Here is a 13,648-nt window from a genome sequence, read left to right on the forward strand (position 1 = left end):
TAAGTCACCCAAACCTCTCAAGCGCCTCAGTTTCCCGAGGCTTTGGACCAGAGGACTACTCTTGATTCCTCTAAAGCTCAAAAATGCTTACTCTATAAAATGTCCGCCAACCAAACTTTGCTGGAGATTATTCTAGGACAGTATTGTCTTTGTTCATGGAAATGTTTTATATCTGCACTGGACAAACTAAGCAAGTTATCCTCACCCAGGGATGATTTTGTTCCTCTGCGGACATTTGGCAATCTCGGCAGACATTTTTTTTATCGTTGTGACTAGATGCTCCTGGCCTCTAGTAGGTGGGGCCAGGGGTGCGGCTAAACATTCTGCAATGCCTAGGATGACTCCCCACCCCCACCCCCACAAAGAATTATCTGGCCCAAATGGTCATTATCACATTAGCCACATATGGCTACTGAGCACTGGAAATGTGGCTTGTATGACTAAGGAATCGAATTGTTAATTTTAGACTTCCAGAGCCAGTAGCTAGAGGCTATCATATAGAACGAAGCAGCTCTCTAAATATTTTTAGTAAGTTAAGAATGTGTCTACGCCAATGTCATCCACACTTCTTCAACTATCAATACACTCACAAAGACGACGTCAGGTTCTATCTTCAATGATAAATCAGGCTTCCTATTGCAGAAGAACGCAATACATACACTGCCTCAAGGACAAGCGTTTGTTGGTAGAATAGGAAGCTTTACCTAAGAACAAAATGTAGCAAACACCAGGAAACAGACTGATTTCCCCCAGACAGCATTTAACAAGCCAAAACAAAACAAAAAATTCATCAAAGTACATTCAGGACCAATGGTTCCTCGCTACATTATCCCAAAGCCACATTAGTGTTGTCTTTAAATCCTTCCCTAATTTAAACTGACCAACTTAAAACTGGATCGGGAAGATCAAAAGGAAATTAAACCTCAGAGGGTGTGACTGAAAGTCCTCAAGCAAAGAAAGTCCGCATGAAAGGATTTTCCTTTTCAGTGCCGCTAAGGCACTGAACTCGGGCAGAGTAAAATCTGGTTGTAGGGATTCCCTAAAATTAGTTACATGTGGATATTGAGGGAGTTCAGTTTCTAGAGGACACAGCAAGAAAGATGCCTGCTGCCCCTCCCCCCCCACACACAACCCTCTGGAGGACAAGGTCAATGGCACATCCCTTGAGATCTAAAATTCTTCTCTTTCATCTAGTGTCTCCTCATTGCAGGCCCAAAGTTACTCTCCTGTTAGAACAGATGAACACAGCTACCCACACGTGTACAAAGATTTAATAAATAATCCACACCCCCATTCAACCTGTCTGTGCTGCAGAGGGGGTTCACTGTTAAGTGGCAGGAAGGAAACAGGTGCTATACAGGAAACAGATGGGTGCTATATACAGTGGCCTTAGAATCCGAGCCAAGAGAACAGTTCAGAACAAATCAGGAAGGCAGGAGCAAACCTGAGGAAGAAACTGGGGGAGAACATAGACCATTGGCTGGGAAATGAGAGAAAAGTTAAGAGTTTACTCTTAAAATTCTCCCAAGTATGCTAAAAGTGGGGGACAAGAAGGATCTCAATTTGTCCTCGCTCTAACCCAGGAATCCAGATTCTGAAATGACATTGCCCAGCCTGTTGGCCAGCACTCATGAGGAGGTGATGCTAATGTGACTGAGCTCTCTGGTCCTGGGCCAGGCGGTTGGTAATACTTGTAAGGAGTTCTGACATGCACAATGGGCTGTACCATGTTTCCTCCCAGAAAGCATGGCTTTCAAGGTGCTATCACCTTCCTCTCCTAAACCCGTTCATGGGGATCGTCCTTGTATTTTCTCCCATAAAACCATTCTACCCAGTGCTACGTTCCATACCAAAAGTTCCATGGCCATCCACAGGATGAGATAAAATAGATGTTTAATACTTTTAAGGTGCTCTATTGAGAATCTAGAAGCAAATTCTTCTCATCCACCTCTATCCCTCTGCTAAGTGGTATGAATTTGAAACCAAGCATCAAAAGGAATCTTAAAAAGTTATCTTGCCCAATTTACTGACTCACAGTAGGGTTGGTCAGATAAATAGGTTGTGATATTGTGATATGAGAATTATAGATTTGGTTCTGTCCCTGGTTCCTAGCACTAGAGCGTCTAAAATCCATGAATTCCCTGAGTGATAGGGCTGAAGTGTATCTCTTGTTATTCATAATAAGCTCCTTACATGAGTTAACGTTAATGACATGACTGGTGGCTGGAAGCCCCTAAATAGCTTCAGGATGGGGACTGGTTGCCAAGGGAATTAACCATGTTATTAGAGGGTTAGAACCTAACTCCACCTCCAGGGAGGAGAGAGGGTTTAGAGATTGAGTCAATCAGCAAATGGCCAATGATTTAACCCATTATGCCTATATAATGGAACCTCCATAAAAAGCCTTAACCCACTCTCAAACCACAGGGTTCAGAGAGCTTCCAGGTTGGTGAACTCATCGGGGCACTAGGGGAAGATGATGCTGGAGGGGGAGTAGAAGCATTGCGTGTACGCACCCACACTCACATCCCCTATCTTGCCCTGTGCCTTTCTTCCATTTGGCTGTTCCTGATTTGTATTCTTTATAATAAACTTAGTAATACTAAGCAAAAGTGCTTGAGTTCTGTGAGCCTGTCTCACAAATTATCAAACCTGAGGCATGGGCTGTGGGAACCCCCCAACTTCATAGCTCGTTGGTCAGATGTACAGTTGGCCCAGATGTAGATGGCATCTGAAATGGGAGCAATTTTGTGGGACTGGGCCCCTAACTGTGGGATCTGACAATACCTCGAGGTCATTAGTGTCAGAACTGAATTGCATTGCTGGGACACCTTGTTGGTGCCGGAAGAGTTGGAGGACCGGTTGTGGGTATAGAGAAAACCATTTGGTGTCAGAAGTAGATCATATGATAGGTGAAGTTTCAAATTCTACCATAACAACGCAATGTAATTCACTCATACTCTAGAATCAGGGAAGGCTTCTAGAGACCATCACCACACAAATATCCCACCCCCCCTCACCACTTCCCATGGAAATCCCCTCCTCTAAATGGCACTCCCTCCATAGGGCGGCTTAGCTCTGCCTCCACACTGGGCTCCTGGTCCCCTTAGAATGGTGGTGTCAACCTGCAAGCGGGTTCATCCAACATTTAACAAAAATGAGTTAGAAAAAAACAGCAAACATCAGATTCACCATACTTAATAAAGTTAAATGTTTCATGAAACTTTTGATTATGTATGCATCTTGGGCGGTGATATAAATATGTATTTTTACTGGGGAATCACAAGAAAAAACACTGGATGACACTGCTTTAGAATGCTCTGTCATCCCATCGGCCAACGAAAAGGCTTCCTTCTAAAGCCTACCTCAAGCCCTGCAGGCTCTTCACGCCTTTCCTGGTGATGTCTCTCTGCTTCTCTCCTCCATGGTGCCCCAGGGGGCCGCCTACACAGCTGCCCCGAGGCCCACGGTCTAGACTCAGTAAAATACTGTGTCCTGGCCTTTGTTCCAGAGCTGATGTGTGCTTGTCTTGTTTCCCTGTCTTCAGCTCCCTGAAGGCACGACAACAGCCTTTATTTCTTACCCCTCTGGTACCAAACAAACGCTCCGTATCTGTTGCTGATTTTAGCAGGAGTTTCCTCCTCTTGATTAACCTGAATCTCTCTTAACAAATTTTTTTTTCAATTATAAAACTTTCATTCTTTTGCAATTTTTTAAATTTTATTTTATTATGTTAATCACCATTTACATCATTAGTTTTTGATGTAGTGTTCCATGAGAAAACAATTATTTAATCATGTTTCTGGGTTTTTTTAAATAGGCTAAATAAATCCAGCTCCCTTAACTTTTCTACTCCTTTAAATATTCTAAAGTCAATTTTCCAATATTTTAATCATGGGTACACTTTCTCCGAACCTCCTCCTCATAACTAAGGAGACAGGTCTTATCAATTCATCGGGGTGAACCCAGTGACTCCCAGTCACGAGAATCACTGGTTAAATGTGCAGACTCTCATGCCTCATCCTGGAGACTCTGATCCCAGAGATCTCAGTCAGAGCCCTGAACTCAGGTTCAAGTGCACTCTTTGATTCTTGATCCAAGTTTTGGGACAAGTGGCATCTATGCAAAGGCTACCCACAGACGCATTAAGGAAGGGGGTGGGAGACGAAAAGGATTCTTCACTTTTTCCTCGTAGAACTAAATATTTTGTCCCCCACAAAAGCTTAATACATACTGTGCTTTCCCTACAAGCTGCATGTGCAACTTGTGTCTAAGATGTGTATGAGAATTTTAACAAAGGCATTGCTCATAACAGGCAGAAATGAAACATAACCAAATGTCCAATAACAGAAGATAAATTACAGTCTATCAAGCAATGGAATGAACAAACTATGACGCACACCACAACATGGATACTAAAAACAATATAACTGAAAGAAGATGACACAGAAGAAGACAATAGCATGTTGCATGTAGACAAAAATGCAAACAGGGAAGGTGAATCCATATCACTTAGGGGTGCATGTCGGGATGGTAAAACTATAAAGAAAAGCAAGGACGAGGTTACCTTAAAAGTCAGAATAGTAGTTGGAAGGGAGGGTGTGCCATTTGATGAGGGAGGGACACCTGGGAGTATTCTAGGGTCCTGGGCTCTAGTTCGTGACCTGGTTAGTGGCTCCACAGAGGTGCACTTATCTCTATATGTGATTTATTACCCATGTGCGCGTGCGCGCGCGCGTGCGCGCGCGCACACACACACACACACACTTCAGAAAGAAGGCTCGTGGTTCACTTTTTGGTCAAATCAACAGTGCGCCAAGTGCCTTTGGACATTTTGTGTTCTCACTTGCTATTTCCTCATGTCTAAGATGAAGGCAGCCTGGAGCCAAAATCTGCTTCTGGAAGCGGTCTCACAAATCCCTTTGAGGATCTGCTAAAGTTATGGACTCTCCTCAGAATAATGCACAAACTTGCAAGAGCTTGCATATAATTCATAAAGGTCTCTGGCTTAAACCCTTATCCCCAGTCCATCCATAAGCCAAAGCCAAGAACTCCTGGTGTAGAATGAGTGACCGGCTTCAGAGGTTAGTGCTTTTGAGTTGGAATTCCAGCTCACCACCACCTCCCACCTAAGTGGTCTTGAGCAGGTTATGGGCATTTCCTTATCTGTAAAATGGGAGGGATCTCACTTCCTTGCAAGTTATGCTGAGAATTAAATGTAATGTACGTGAAGGGCCTGGCACATATTAGGCACTCAAAAAATGGTGACTGTTATTACTGAATTAGATCTTCCACACTGTTCCTTCATCATTCATGCTCTATGAATCTTTTAATATTTACAGCTTAGGACTGATGGTCCATTACCCTTTCAGAGGCAGCCTTCACGCAAATTTAAATTTGTAAATTTTCTACTGTAGTTCCTAAAAATAACATTTTAAAGGGCTTTAGAGAAAACATTCACAGACGTGAAATTAACTATTTTATTGCACATGGCTCAGTTTTCCAGGAGACTGTTTAAACAGATGCTCTTCCAACAGAGCACATTTAGGCCACATTTGCAAGTTCAGGAAGCCATATGTTATGCTCTGGAGACATGTGTAATGTGTCAGTTATGAAGGGCAGCACGTGGGAAAGGCAGACCTTACCTTCAGTGGAAGCTCCAAACATTCCTGCTAATTTATCACAAATGAGATTTTCAATGGCTGGCCTATAAGTTTCCTATTCATCAAATCATTTCCAAATGACCCTACCTGCTTACGAGTTTTCCCTTGAAGCTCGGCCTTTGGAAAGACTTGCCTGCCTCCTGCAAGGGTAGCAGATACCACGTCAACCGCATGATGAACGCTGGGGCTTTGGCAACTGGCAATGTCTGCTGTCAGCCAGACGTGGCACCACCTTTTTTTATTTTGGTTTAATCATTGGGAACTGAAAAACCAGTGGAAACTCAGTAGTCACAGACATCTGGCTAGTAGGCAGGTTTGAGTTTGGAATATGTCAACCCAACCAAAATAATCCAGGGGCACAGAGCGATCTAGGAAGAGAAAGAGTTTCTTTGACTTTCGTTAGGAAAGACACTAAAACCCTAATCATCCTCAATTAGCATAGCTCCTGTTGTATGGCTTGGCAGCCATTTGGAGGAGTCTACTTGAGAGATTATCTTTGGAAATGCTGCATTTCTCCCTCTAGTTTATGAGGTGCAGACTGTTTTGCCAATATAATCAGTAAGTCTAAGATGAAAGTTACACAAAGGAGACAGTGTTTTCACTGGGAAGTTTTCAGATTAGTACCATCCAGGAAAAAAAAAAAAAGAGCACATACCTCATATTTCAGGACAGGGGATAAGAAACCAGCAAGCTACAGGCCCAAACAATATTTTCCCATCGACTGTATAGAAAATTCCATAGCTGTTACATTCATTCATTCACCCAAAAACTATTTTATGCTTTTTACATAGTTGGCATAGTCTTTCCTGAATTTTCCATATAGTTTCCATATAGATAAACGAAAGCAATATGAGAAATATGCCAACAAGACAAAACAGGATATGAGAATGATAAAGTGAGCCACGTGGTGAATCGGCACAAAAGAAGGGAGGGTCAACTTTCATGTAGGCAGATAGGGAAGGTTTTTTGACTGGATAATGAACTACGCCTTACAATGAGTAATATGTAGGTGAATGGAGAGAAGACGAGACACAATGATTGAAAAATACGAGATATATTCAGTAAACAGTGAGTTGATCCAAGAGAGGCCTTGGAGTCCATGGAATACCAAGAAAGTTGCCCGTCCAACATGACATAAACACTGGACCATTTTACCGAGCCCAGCAGTTTCATAAAGAGCTTTCCAATGTTAGTTACTTCAGACCAATACTTAAGAAGTTCATCTAAAATGAGTTTGCCCTCTCCCTACATCTTTACTTCAGATTATTCATACATGCAGGTCACACGTCTCTGCTATCCACCCTGAAGTCCATCACCTTTCCCTTAATGGACTGCATCAGTGATTCCTGAGGTCTTTCCACAGAAACGCTAAATTCTGTGTCATGGACATAATACATAATTCTAAACACCTCCATCCGGAAACAGGCTGGTCTCCCTGCCCTTCCCCCTTCACCAAGGCACCCTACTCATGTTCCCTGCTGTCCCTAGCTCTCCCTAGCACCTGGATCAGGTTAGTTCCCCTTGTTAGGCTCGCTCATCCTTCTCTTCCCCAGCACTCGGCACGACTGTAATTAAATAGTATTTCTGAAGTATCTTTAGCGGTCTGTGGGCCTCCCACCGGACTAGGAGTTCCAGGGCATGGCCAATGGCCAGCAACTGTCTTGTTCACCACTAAACCCCTGGCCTCCTGCCCACTGCCTGCCAGATGGTAGGGGCTCAATTCAGAGCTGTTCGTTGAACAGCTTTGTTTTCCCCCTACTTCTTGGGAGCCACTATAGATTAAACCCTTCCCACTGAAGCCTTTGTCGCAGTCCACAAATGTATTGAAAGTCTCCATAATCCCACCAAATTCATTTCTTCCAATATGCTGACCAATGTTAAAACATTGTATTTAAAAATTATGCCACAGGAGGTAAAAGCAGTCTCATGGGGGCAGAAGTAAGTCTGGGAATAGGTCAAACCACCTTTACCCTTCAGGGGAAAAAAATGATTCCAACCAATTCAATGGAGTTGAAGCACTCATTTATGTGGTATTTGGGGGGATGGCAAGGGGCCAGATACTCTGTGAAGTCCCAGGCAGAAAAAGATGGATATGCAATAATATCAGCTCTAAAAGAGTTCATAACTTTTTTTTTTTTTTTTTACGATTTTATCAATTTGAGAGAGAGCAAGAGAGCATGAGCAGGGGCTGGTGGGGGTGGAGGGGAGAGAGAGAGAGGGAGAAGCAGGCTCCCCACTGAGCAGGGAGCCCAAAGAGGGGCTCAATCCCAGGACCCTGAGATCATGACCTGAGCCAAAGGCAGACGTTTAACGGATCGAGCCACTCAGGCGCCCCAGGAATTCACAACTTCTGAGAGCAGAAATGCACCCAGTAAGTACTAACATTATTGCTTGTCAGTGCTAGATCAGTGCTAGGAACTAAGTCCTGTGAAAGCCCAGCGAGGATACTATTACTGCTAAACAACTGCTAAAAATGTAAAGTCTCAGGAACCGTACTACGTTATAACTTAATCTTAAACAATGATCCTATGAGGTACCATTAGCCCATTTTACAGATGAGGAAACTGAGGCACAGAGCAGGTAAGAAACGTGCAGAGTTCCTCCCTTTACAGTACAGCTGGTTCTCTCAGGAAGAGAAAGCTAAAGTAGTTCAGTATTAAGGAAAATGAAGGAACTTTTGAGAATGAGCAAGATTTCAGTGTTTATAGCCTGAGGCTAGCAAAGGAGCCAGTGAATGAGGGAAACAAAGGGGTGAGGAGTGGAAGCGAGGATTCATCCAGGCAGAAGACTGATGGTTGTACACGAGATGAGAGTAAAAGAGGAAGAGGAGGACCAGCAGAGATACGTGGGAGAGGAAGTCCATTTGTTTTCTGGCTTCTGTTTTCTTGGGGAAGCAAGAGGCAAAATGTGCAGGGTCCGTGGTGGGCTAAGAAGCTTGAACAATGTTCCCAATAGCTCGGGGTTGGGGCGCGGGGAGTCGGGGGGGGGGATGAGAAAGGAAACCCACCTGAAATGAACAAAGGGGTTGTCAAGCACTCCTGGAAGTCCAGCCAAGAGTGGGAATTGTAACTCTGCACATAGACCAACTGGTAGTGTTGTGTGATTTTCCACTGGAAGTCCTGGGAGGGACAGGTGTAAGGGGTAGTCCGCTGGATGACTAAAGACTGGAAAGATGGGTGAAGCAAACATTCCGGGATCAAGAGCACAGGAGGTGACAATGAGCAGGTATGTGGAAGATTGTGGGATCAGGGACAAGAATGAGGTCTAGGACGCAGTCCCATAGATCAGAGGTAGGTTGTCAGAGGAGTCAATTATATGAATGTTAGAGTTCCCAGAATGATGGCAAAAAGGAAAAACTGGAGCTGCGAACCGAAATCCTGAAGATCAGGAAGCAACCTGGAGGTCCCCAAAAGATGGTGAAGGATGTGAGATGAGGGTGACCCAGCGTAACCACAAAGCAGTGACTGTCAACAGAGAAAGGAGTCATGAGGTCAGAGAGCAAATGGGTCACACCTCATAAATGGCTTCTAGTGATTTGCTGAGTTTCTACTATGTGCTCCTCCCTTCCAGCTGCCGTAAAGAACGGATTTAAGTCACTATAATCTCCTACACTGGGTTGAAGAGTGTCCTCACACAATACTCATGTTCACCCTGAACTTCAGCGTGTAGCCTTATTTTGAAATAGGGTCTTTGCACATGTGATCAAGTAAGGATGAGGTCATCATGGGTTAGGGTGGGCCCCAAGTCTGGTAAAAGGTGTCCTTCTAAGGACACAGAGAGAGATAAAGACATGGAGGAGACAGAGACGAAGGCCAGGTGATGCCAGAGACACAAATCGGAGTTTGCTGCCATTAAGCAAGGACTGCTGGCAACCACCAGGGGCCAAAGAGGCAAGGAAGGAGTCTTCTTGGAGCCTTTAGAGGGCGGATGGCCCTGTCGCCACCTTGATTTTGGACTTCCAGCCTCCGGATCTGTGAGAGAACACATTTCTCATGGTTATTTAAAGCCACTTGGTGTGTGGCAATTGGTTATAGCAGCCCTAAGAATTAACGAACTATCCCAGGAGGTGGGGATTATCATCCTCATTTAACTGACAAGGAAACTGAAGCCCAGAAAATAGAAGAATCTCACCCAAAGTTATAAGGCCAGAAAGTAAAAGAGTCAAAATTCAAAGCCCAGACCTTCGGTGCCCTTTCCACTTCAGTCCTGCCCCCCACCCCACCCGAGCCCCCCACTTCCCCCGATGCCCATCATGCAGAGGAAGGCCAGGCAGAACCCAGATCACTGTGCTGGGCTGCATGGGCCAGAGGGCAGGACTGCAGTCTGGTGACACTCTGACCAGGAATTCTGGGCTCTAAGTCCATTTTAAATGCAGGAACCACCCCTAAAGCAGATATTATTAGACATAAAATTTGTAGTCCTACAAAAGCATTTAAAGCATGATTATTTACTTTGCAAGCATGTTCACACAAAGGCTTCCTTGAACAGTAAGCTCTTTTTTATGATTTTAATATAGTTTATTAATTATATATATATGTGGGTATAGGTGTACGTGTTATACACACACACGCAAGTGGGACTTGATTGACTGAAAGAAATATTCACTGCTTAAAGGGAGGTACATGCGTAACAATGACCATCTCAAGGCCCAAGCAAGGCTTTCCTTGTACACAGATGCTTGGAGACATGTGTGGCTAGAATTCAAGCAAACATCCTAAGTACTTTTGGCAGGTATTTGAGCTTGATAAGCAGCCACAACCCCTGAGCTTTGCTCTTTACCCAAGTGGAACAAGATAGACTTCACAGATCAAATGATTTCATCCACAAAGTCTTAAGTCAAATGCTTAGGTGCATTTCAAGTGTCTGAACGGTCAGAGTAGAGGATCAGGGTGGTCTCTGGTCCTGATCATGCCCAGGCATCATGTCTACACGGCTGCACATCGGACTCCCCCAAGTCTCTGAAAAAATACGAGTGCAAAATTTAAAAATGCTCTATGGGATTCTATTCAGCCGGAATTATTCTTCAACAAACCAGCCTGATATTAACCAAGTTGGTATCTGTTAAAATGCTGAACTAGAGAAGACAGTGAATCAACAGTCCTATCTTTCTGCACATAAAGACTCTTAATAAGCATCAACAGGCAATCAGGATGCCCCCCCTGCCAAGAGAGAAAAGGGCCTGAACCAAGTTCCCTACACCCTCCTTCAGATAAGCCCCTCACCTTGATGCCCCTGCCTTGGTTAGTGGTGCAGTCACCCAAGCCATAGGCCCCGGCTCTTCTCCTCTCCCTCCACCTTTCCAGTCCATCAGCTGCTGGGGCTGTCTCGCTGGTTTCCTTGCACTGACCTGCTTTTCATTCCTATGGCCAATGCCTTTATTCAGTCCAGTTCAGCTCAATACCCTTTTGGTTCTTTCTTTTGCCAGGCATCATGCTAGACACTTGAGATGGGGCTCTCCTCTTTACCAAGCTCCTGGGGCACATCGACAGGTATAGATACTCTATACAGGTATAGAGCACCAGGAGAGAGGTTCTGACATTGATCATTGTTTATCAGAGACATTTCAATAGCTTCCCCCCCCCCCTTTTCCTTTAGAGCTCTTCATAAGCCAGTTTAGAAGATTATCCTACTATTGAAGTGGTCCCACTGATTTCGAGTTAACAGAAAGTACTGGATCAAAGTTTAGGCAGGAGTGAAGCCAGGTCACTACCGAAAAAGTTTCCAGCAGAATACTAGAAAAAGAAAATGAACCCTTTTTAGTAGTCTTAAATTCCTTAAATTTCAGTTTAAAAACATTAGCTATTGGTGTTTTTAATAAAACATTTGTCTAATTATACATATTAAAATAAAGGTTTACATTTGAATTCAAGATAATCAAGGGAGATTTTGTTGATTTAATTTATCTAATTGCCTGTGGAAAACATCACCGATGTCAATCCTTTGAGGTGGCATCTCCATCCCAACTCCTCGACTCTGAGCTGACTTGCTTGTAACAGAATATAGCTAAGATGGCGCTCTTTGACTCTCAATAATAGGTCAGAGCAGGCCATGCAACTTCCATCCGGCTTTCTGGGAACCAACACTCTCTCTACGCTGATCGTCATGCTGTGAGGCGTGCAAAGCCACATACAGGTGTCCCAGGTTGAGTGCACCCTCGGACCATCTCAGCTCCGCTGTCACACATGTGAGTAAAGAAGTGGCCATCCAGATGGCTCCAGTCCCCAGGCTGTGAGGGACCCGCAGGCGTCAGCCCTGAGTGTCTGAGTGTCCGCCATCTTAAAGTACAGACAACTCTCACTGCCATTCCTACAGCATCCTGTTCAAACGCCTGACGCCTCATCTGTGAGCATAGCACAAAGAATGTTCCATGCCATCAATTTCCAGGTCATTTGTGACAGAGCAATAACTGAGATCATCTTTGTCCAATATTCTTTCAATGTGAGTAGAAGGCGGCTTTCTCCAGGCCACCCAAGCTGTGTTGTACTAAAACTGTGGTTTCATGCTTCGCACAGCCTCGTCGCACAGGACTCTTGTCCTGGTTCTGTAGTTCTCCCTTAAGTTCTAAGCTTAACCATACTTCTGCTCCTGCAAGTTGGAGGATGTGTAATAGGTCTTTTCCCTCCCTCTGGCCTCCCGCACTCTTTCCTACATAGAAAGCAGGCCAACGAACATGACTCTCAAAGTTGCTCATTCCTGGAACCCCACACCAGTGCAGAGGCAGCCTTGGAGTTTTCCTAAACAGGACAAAGTTCCAAAGCAGGATGCTGGCTCGCGGGAGCCAGGTCCACCTTTGATTTGCACCGCTCTTTTATATTCAGATTTAGATAAATGCCTATTTCTGTAGATTCCAGTGGATTCACATTACATGCTTGTTTTAAAATGTTTAAATCAAGAAACTATCTGGTGCCCAGAGCATCTGTAAAGTTACTGAGCGTGAAGGAGGGAGAAGCGATGCACTGGAAGGAACAGGGGTGATGTGGCTCAGAGTCCCAGCTCTTCCTCCTTTCTGTAGTAATCAACCACAAAAAAAAAAAAAAAAAATGCTGTGTGGTGACAGCTTTCACTATGTGATTACAGGCAAGCCAGCTCGCCACGCTGGACTCACTCATTTTTCCATCCAGAAAACAGGAATATTCATTGTTGGTTTAACCTGATGAAGTGTGAGAGTAAGTAAGCTATGTTTTGTTTTGGTTTTATTTTTTCTTTAAAAAATGTATATCCTCTTCACTCATTGGGGGGTGGGAGAAATGGGTAAAGGGGGCTACACATTTTTTTAAATAGAAAATCAATAACCTCTTAACTGGCCTTTCTACCCCCCCACTTCCTTTCTCCCATATCAACCTCCCTGCTGGTTAAAGACTCTTGCCTGCCACTCTAGCTCACTTTCCTACACAAAATCATCTATGGCTGTCCATGGCCAACAAGAGACCCCATGTTCTTTACTGTCCCCTCCCCACACACACACACACATACAACTGAAGGCTGGTCTTAATCCAGTTTCAAATCTTAAATTCCACTCTGCCCAGCTCCCCCAACCCCCAGCCATACCCCACACTAAAGCTTGGAGCTCTAGCCAAGCCCTTGGCTCCAGAATCTAAGATATTCTTTCCTCTTCTGACATTGTAACTACTCAAGTAATTTTTCCTCTTTCATTTTTATCTTGCCATCTCTCTGCTACCAAGGCCGAATGTTGTTCCCTGCCATTCATTCTAACAAAGTTTTACGCTAGCATTCAAAGCATATGGTTTTCCCATTTTTTTGTGTTTTCCCATTTTTTTGTCTTGTTACAGAGAGGCAATATGGCACAGGGGCTAAGAGCTTGCATTCTGAGTTTCTGGATCCAAATTCGGGCTCTACAACTTACTAGCCATGTGATCCTGGAGAAGTTATTTAACTCTGTACATCTCTGTTTCCTCATTTGTAAAATAGGAGATAACAGTACATCTAAAAATATTTGACTCCCCGAACAGATAGTACTTGATGGC

At 44.1% G+C, this 13,648-nt stretch overlaps 1 protein-coding gene across 3 annotated transcripts in view; it reads right to left on the reverse strand.

Annotated features, from left to right (window-relative positions):
• Positions 1 to 7,000, reverse strand: part of RAI14 (retinoic acid induced 14) — a 62,052-nt gene extending 55,052 nt beyond the window's left edge. For all 3 annotated transcript variants that reach the window (XM_028098005.2, XM_028098004.2, XM_088023715.1), the window contains exons 1-2: positions 6,980 to 7,000; positions 3,182 to 3,196 (exon numbers count right to left, since the gene is read on the reverse strand). In XM_028098005.2, coding sequence (XP_027953806.1) covers positions 3,182 to 3,196; positions 6,980 to 7,000 — 36 coding nt within the window. The remainder of the gene's footprint in view (positions 1 to 3,181; positions 3,197 to 6,979) is intronic.
• Positions 7,001 to 13,648: the final 6,648 nt, after the last annotated feature.

The sequence above is a fragment of the Eumetopias jubatus genome, unplaced genomic scaffold (assembly GCF_037043125.1).
Source record: "Eumetopias jubatus isolate StellerSeaLion01/CBP00866 unplaced genomic scaffold, mEumJub1_p1.0 scaffold_5, whole genome shotgun sequence".
Lineage (NCBI taxonomy): Eukaryota > Metazoa > Chordata > Mammalia > Carnivora > Otariidae > Eumetopias > Eumetopias jubatus.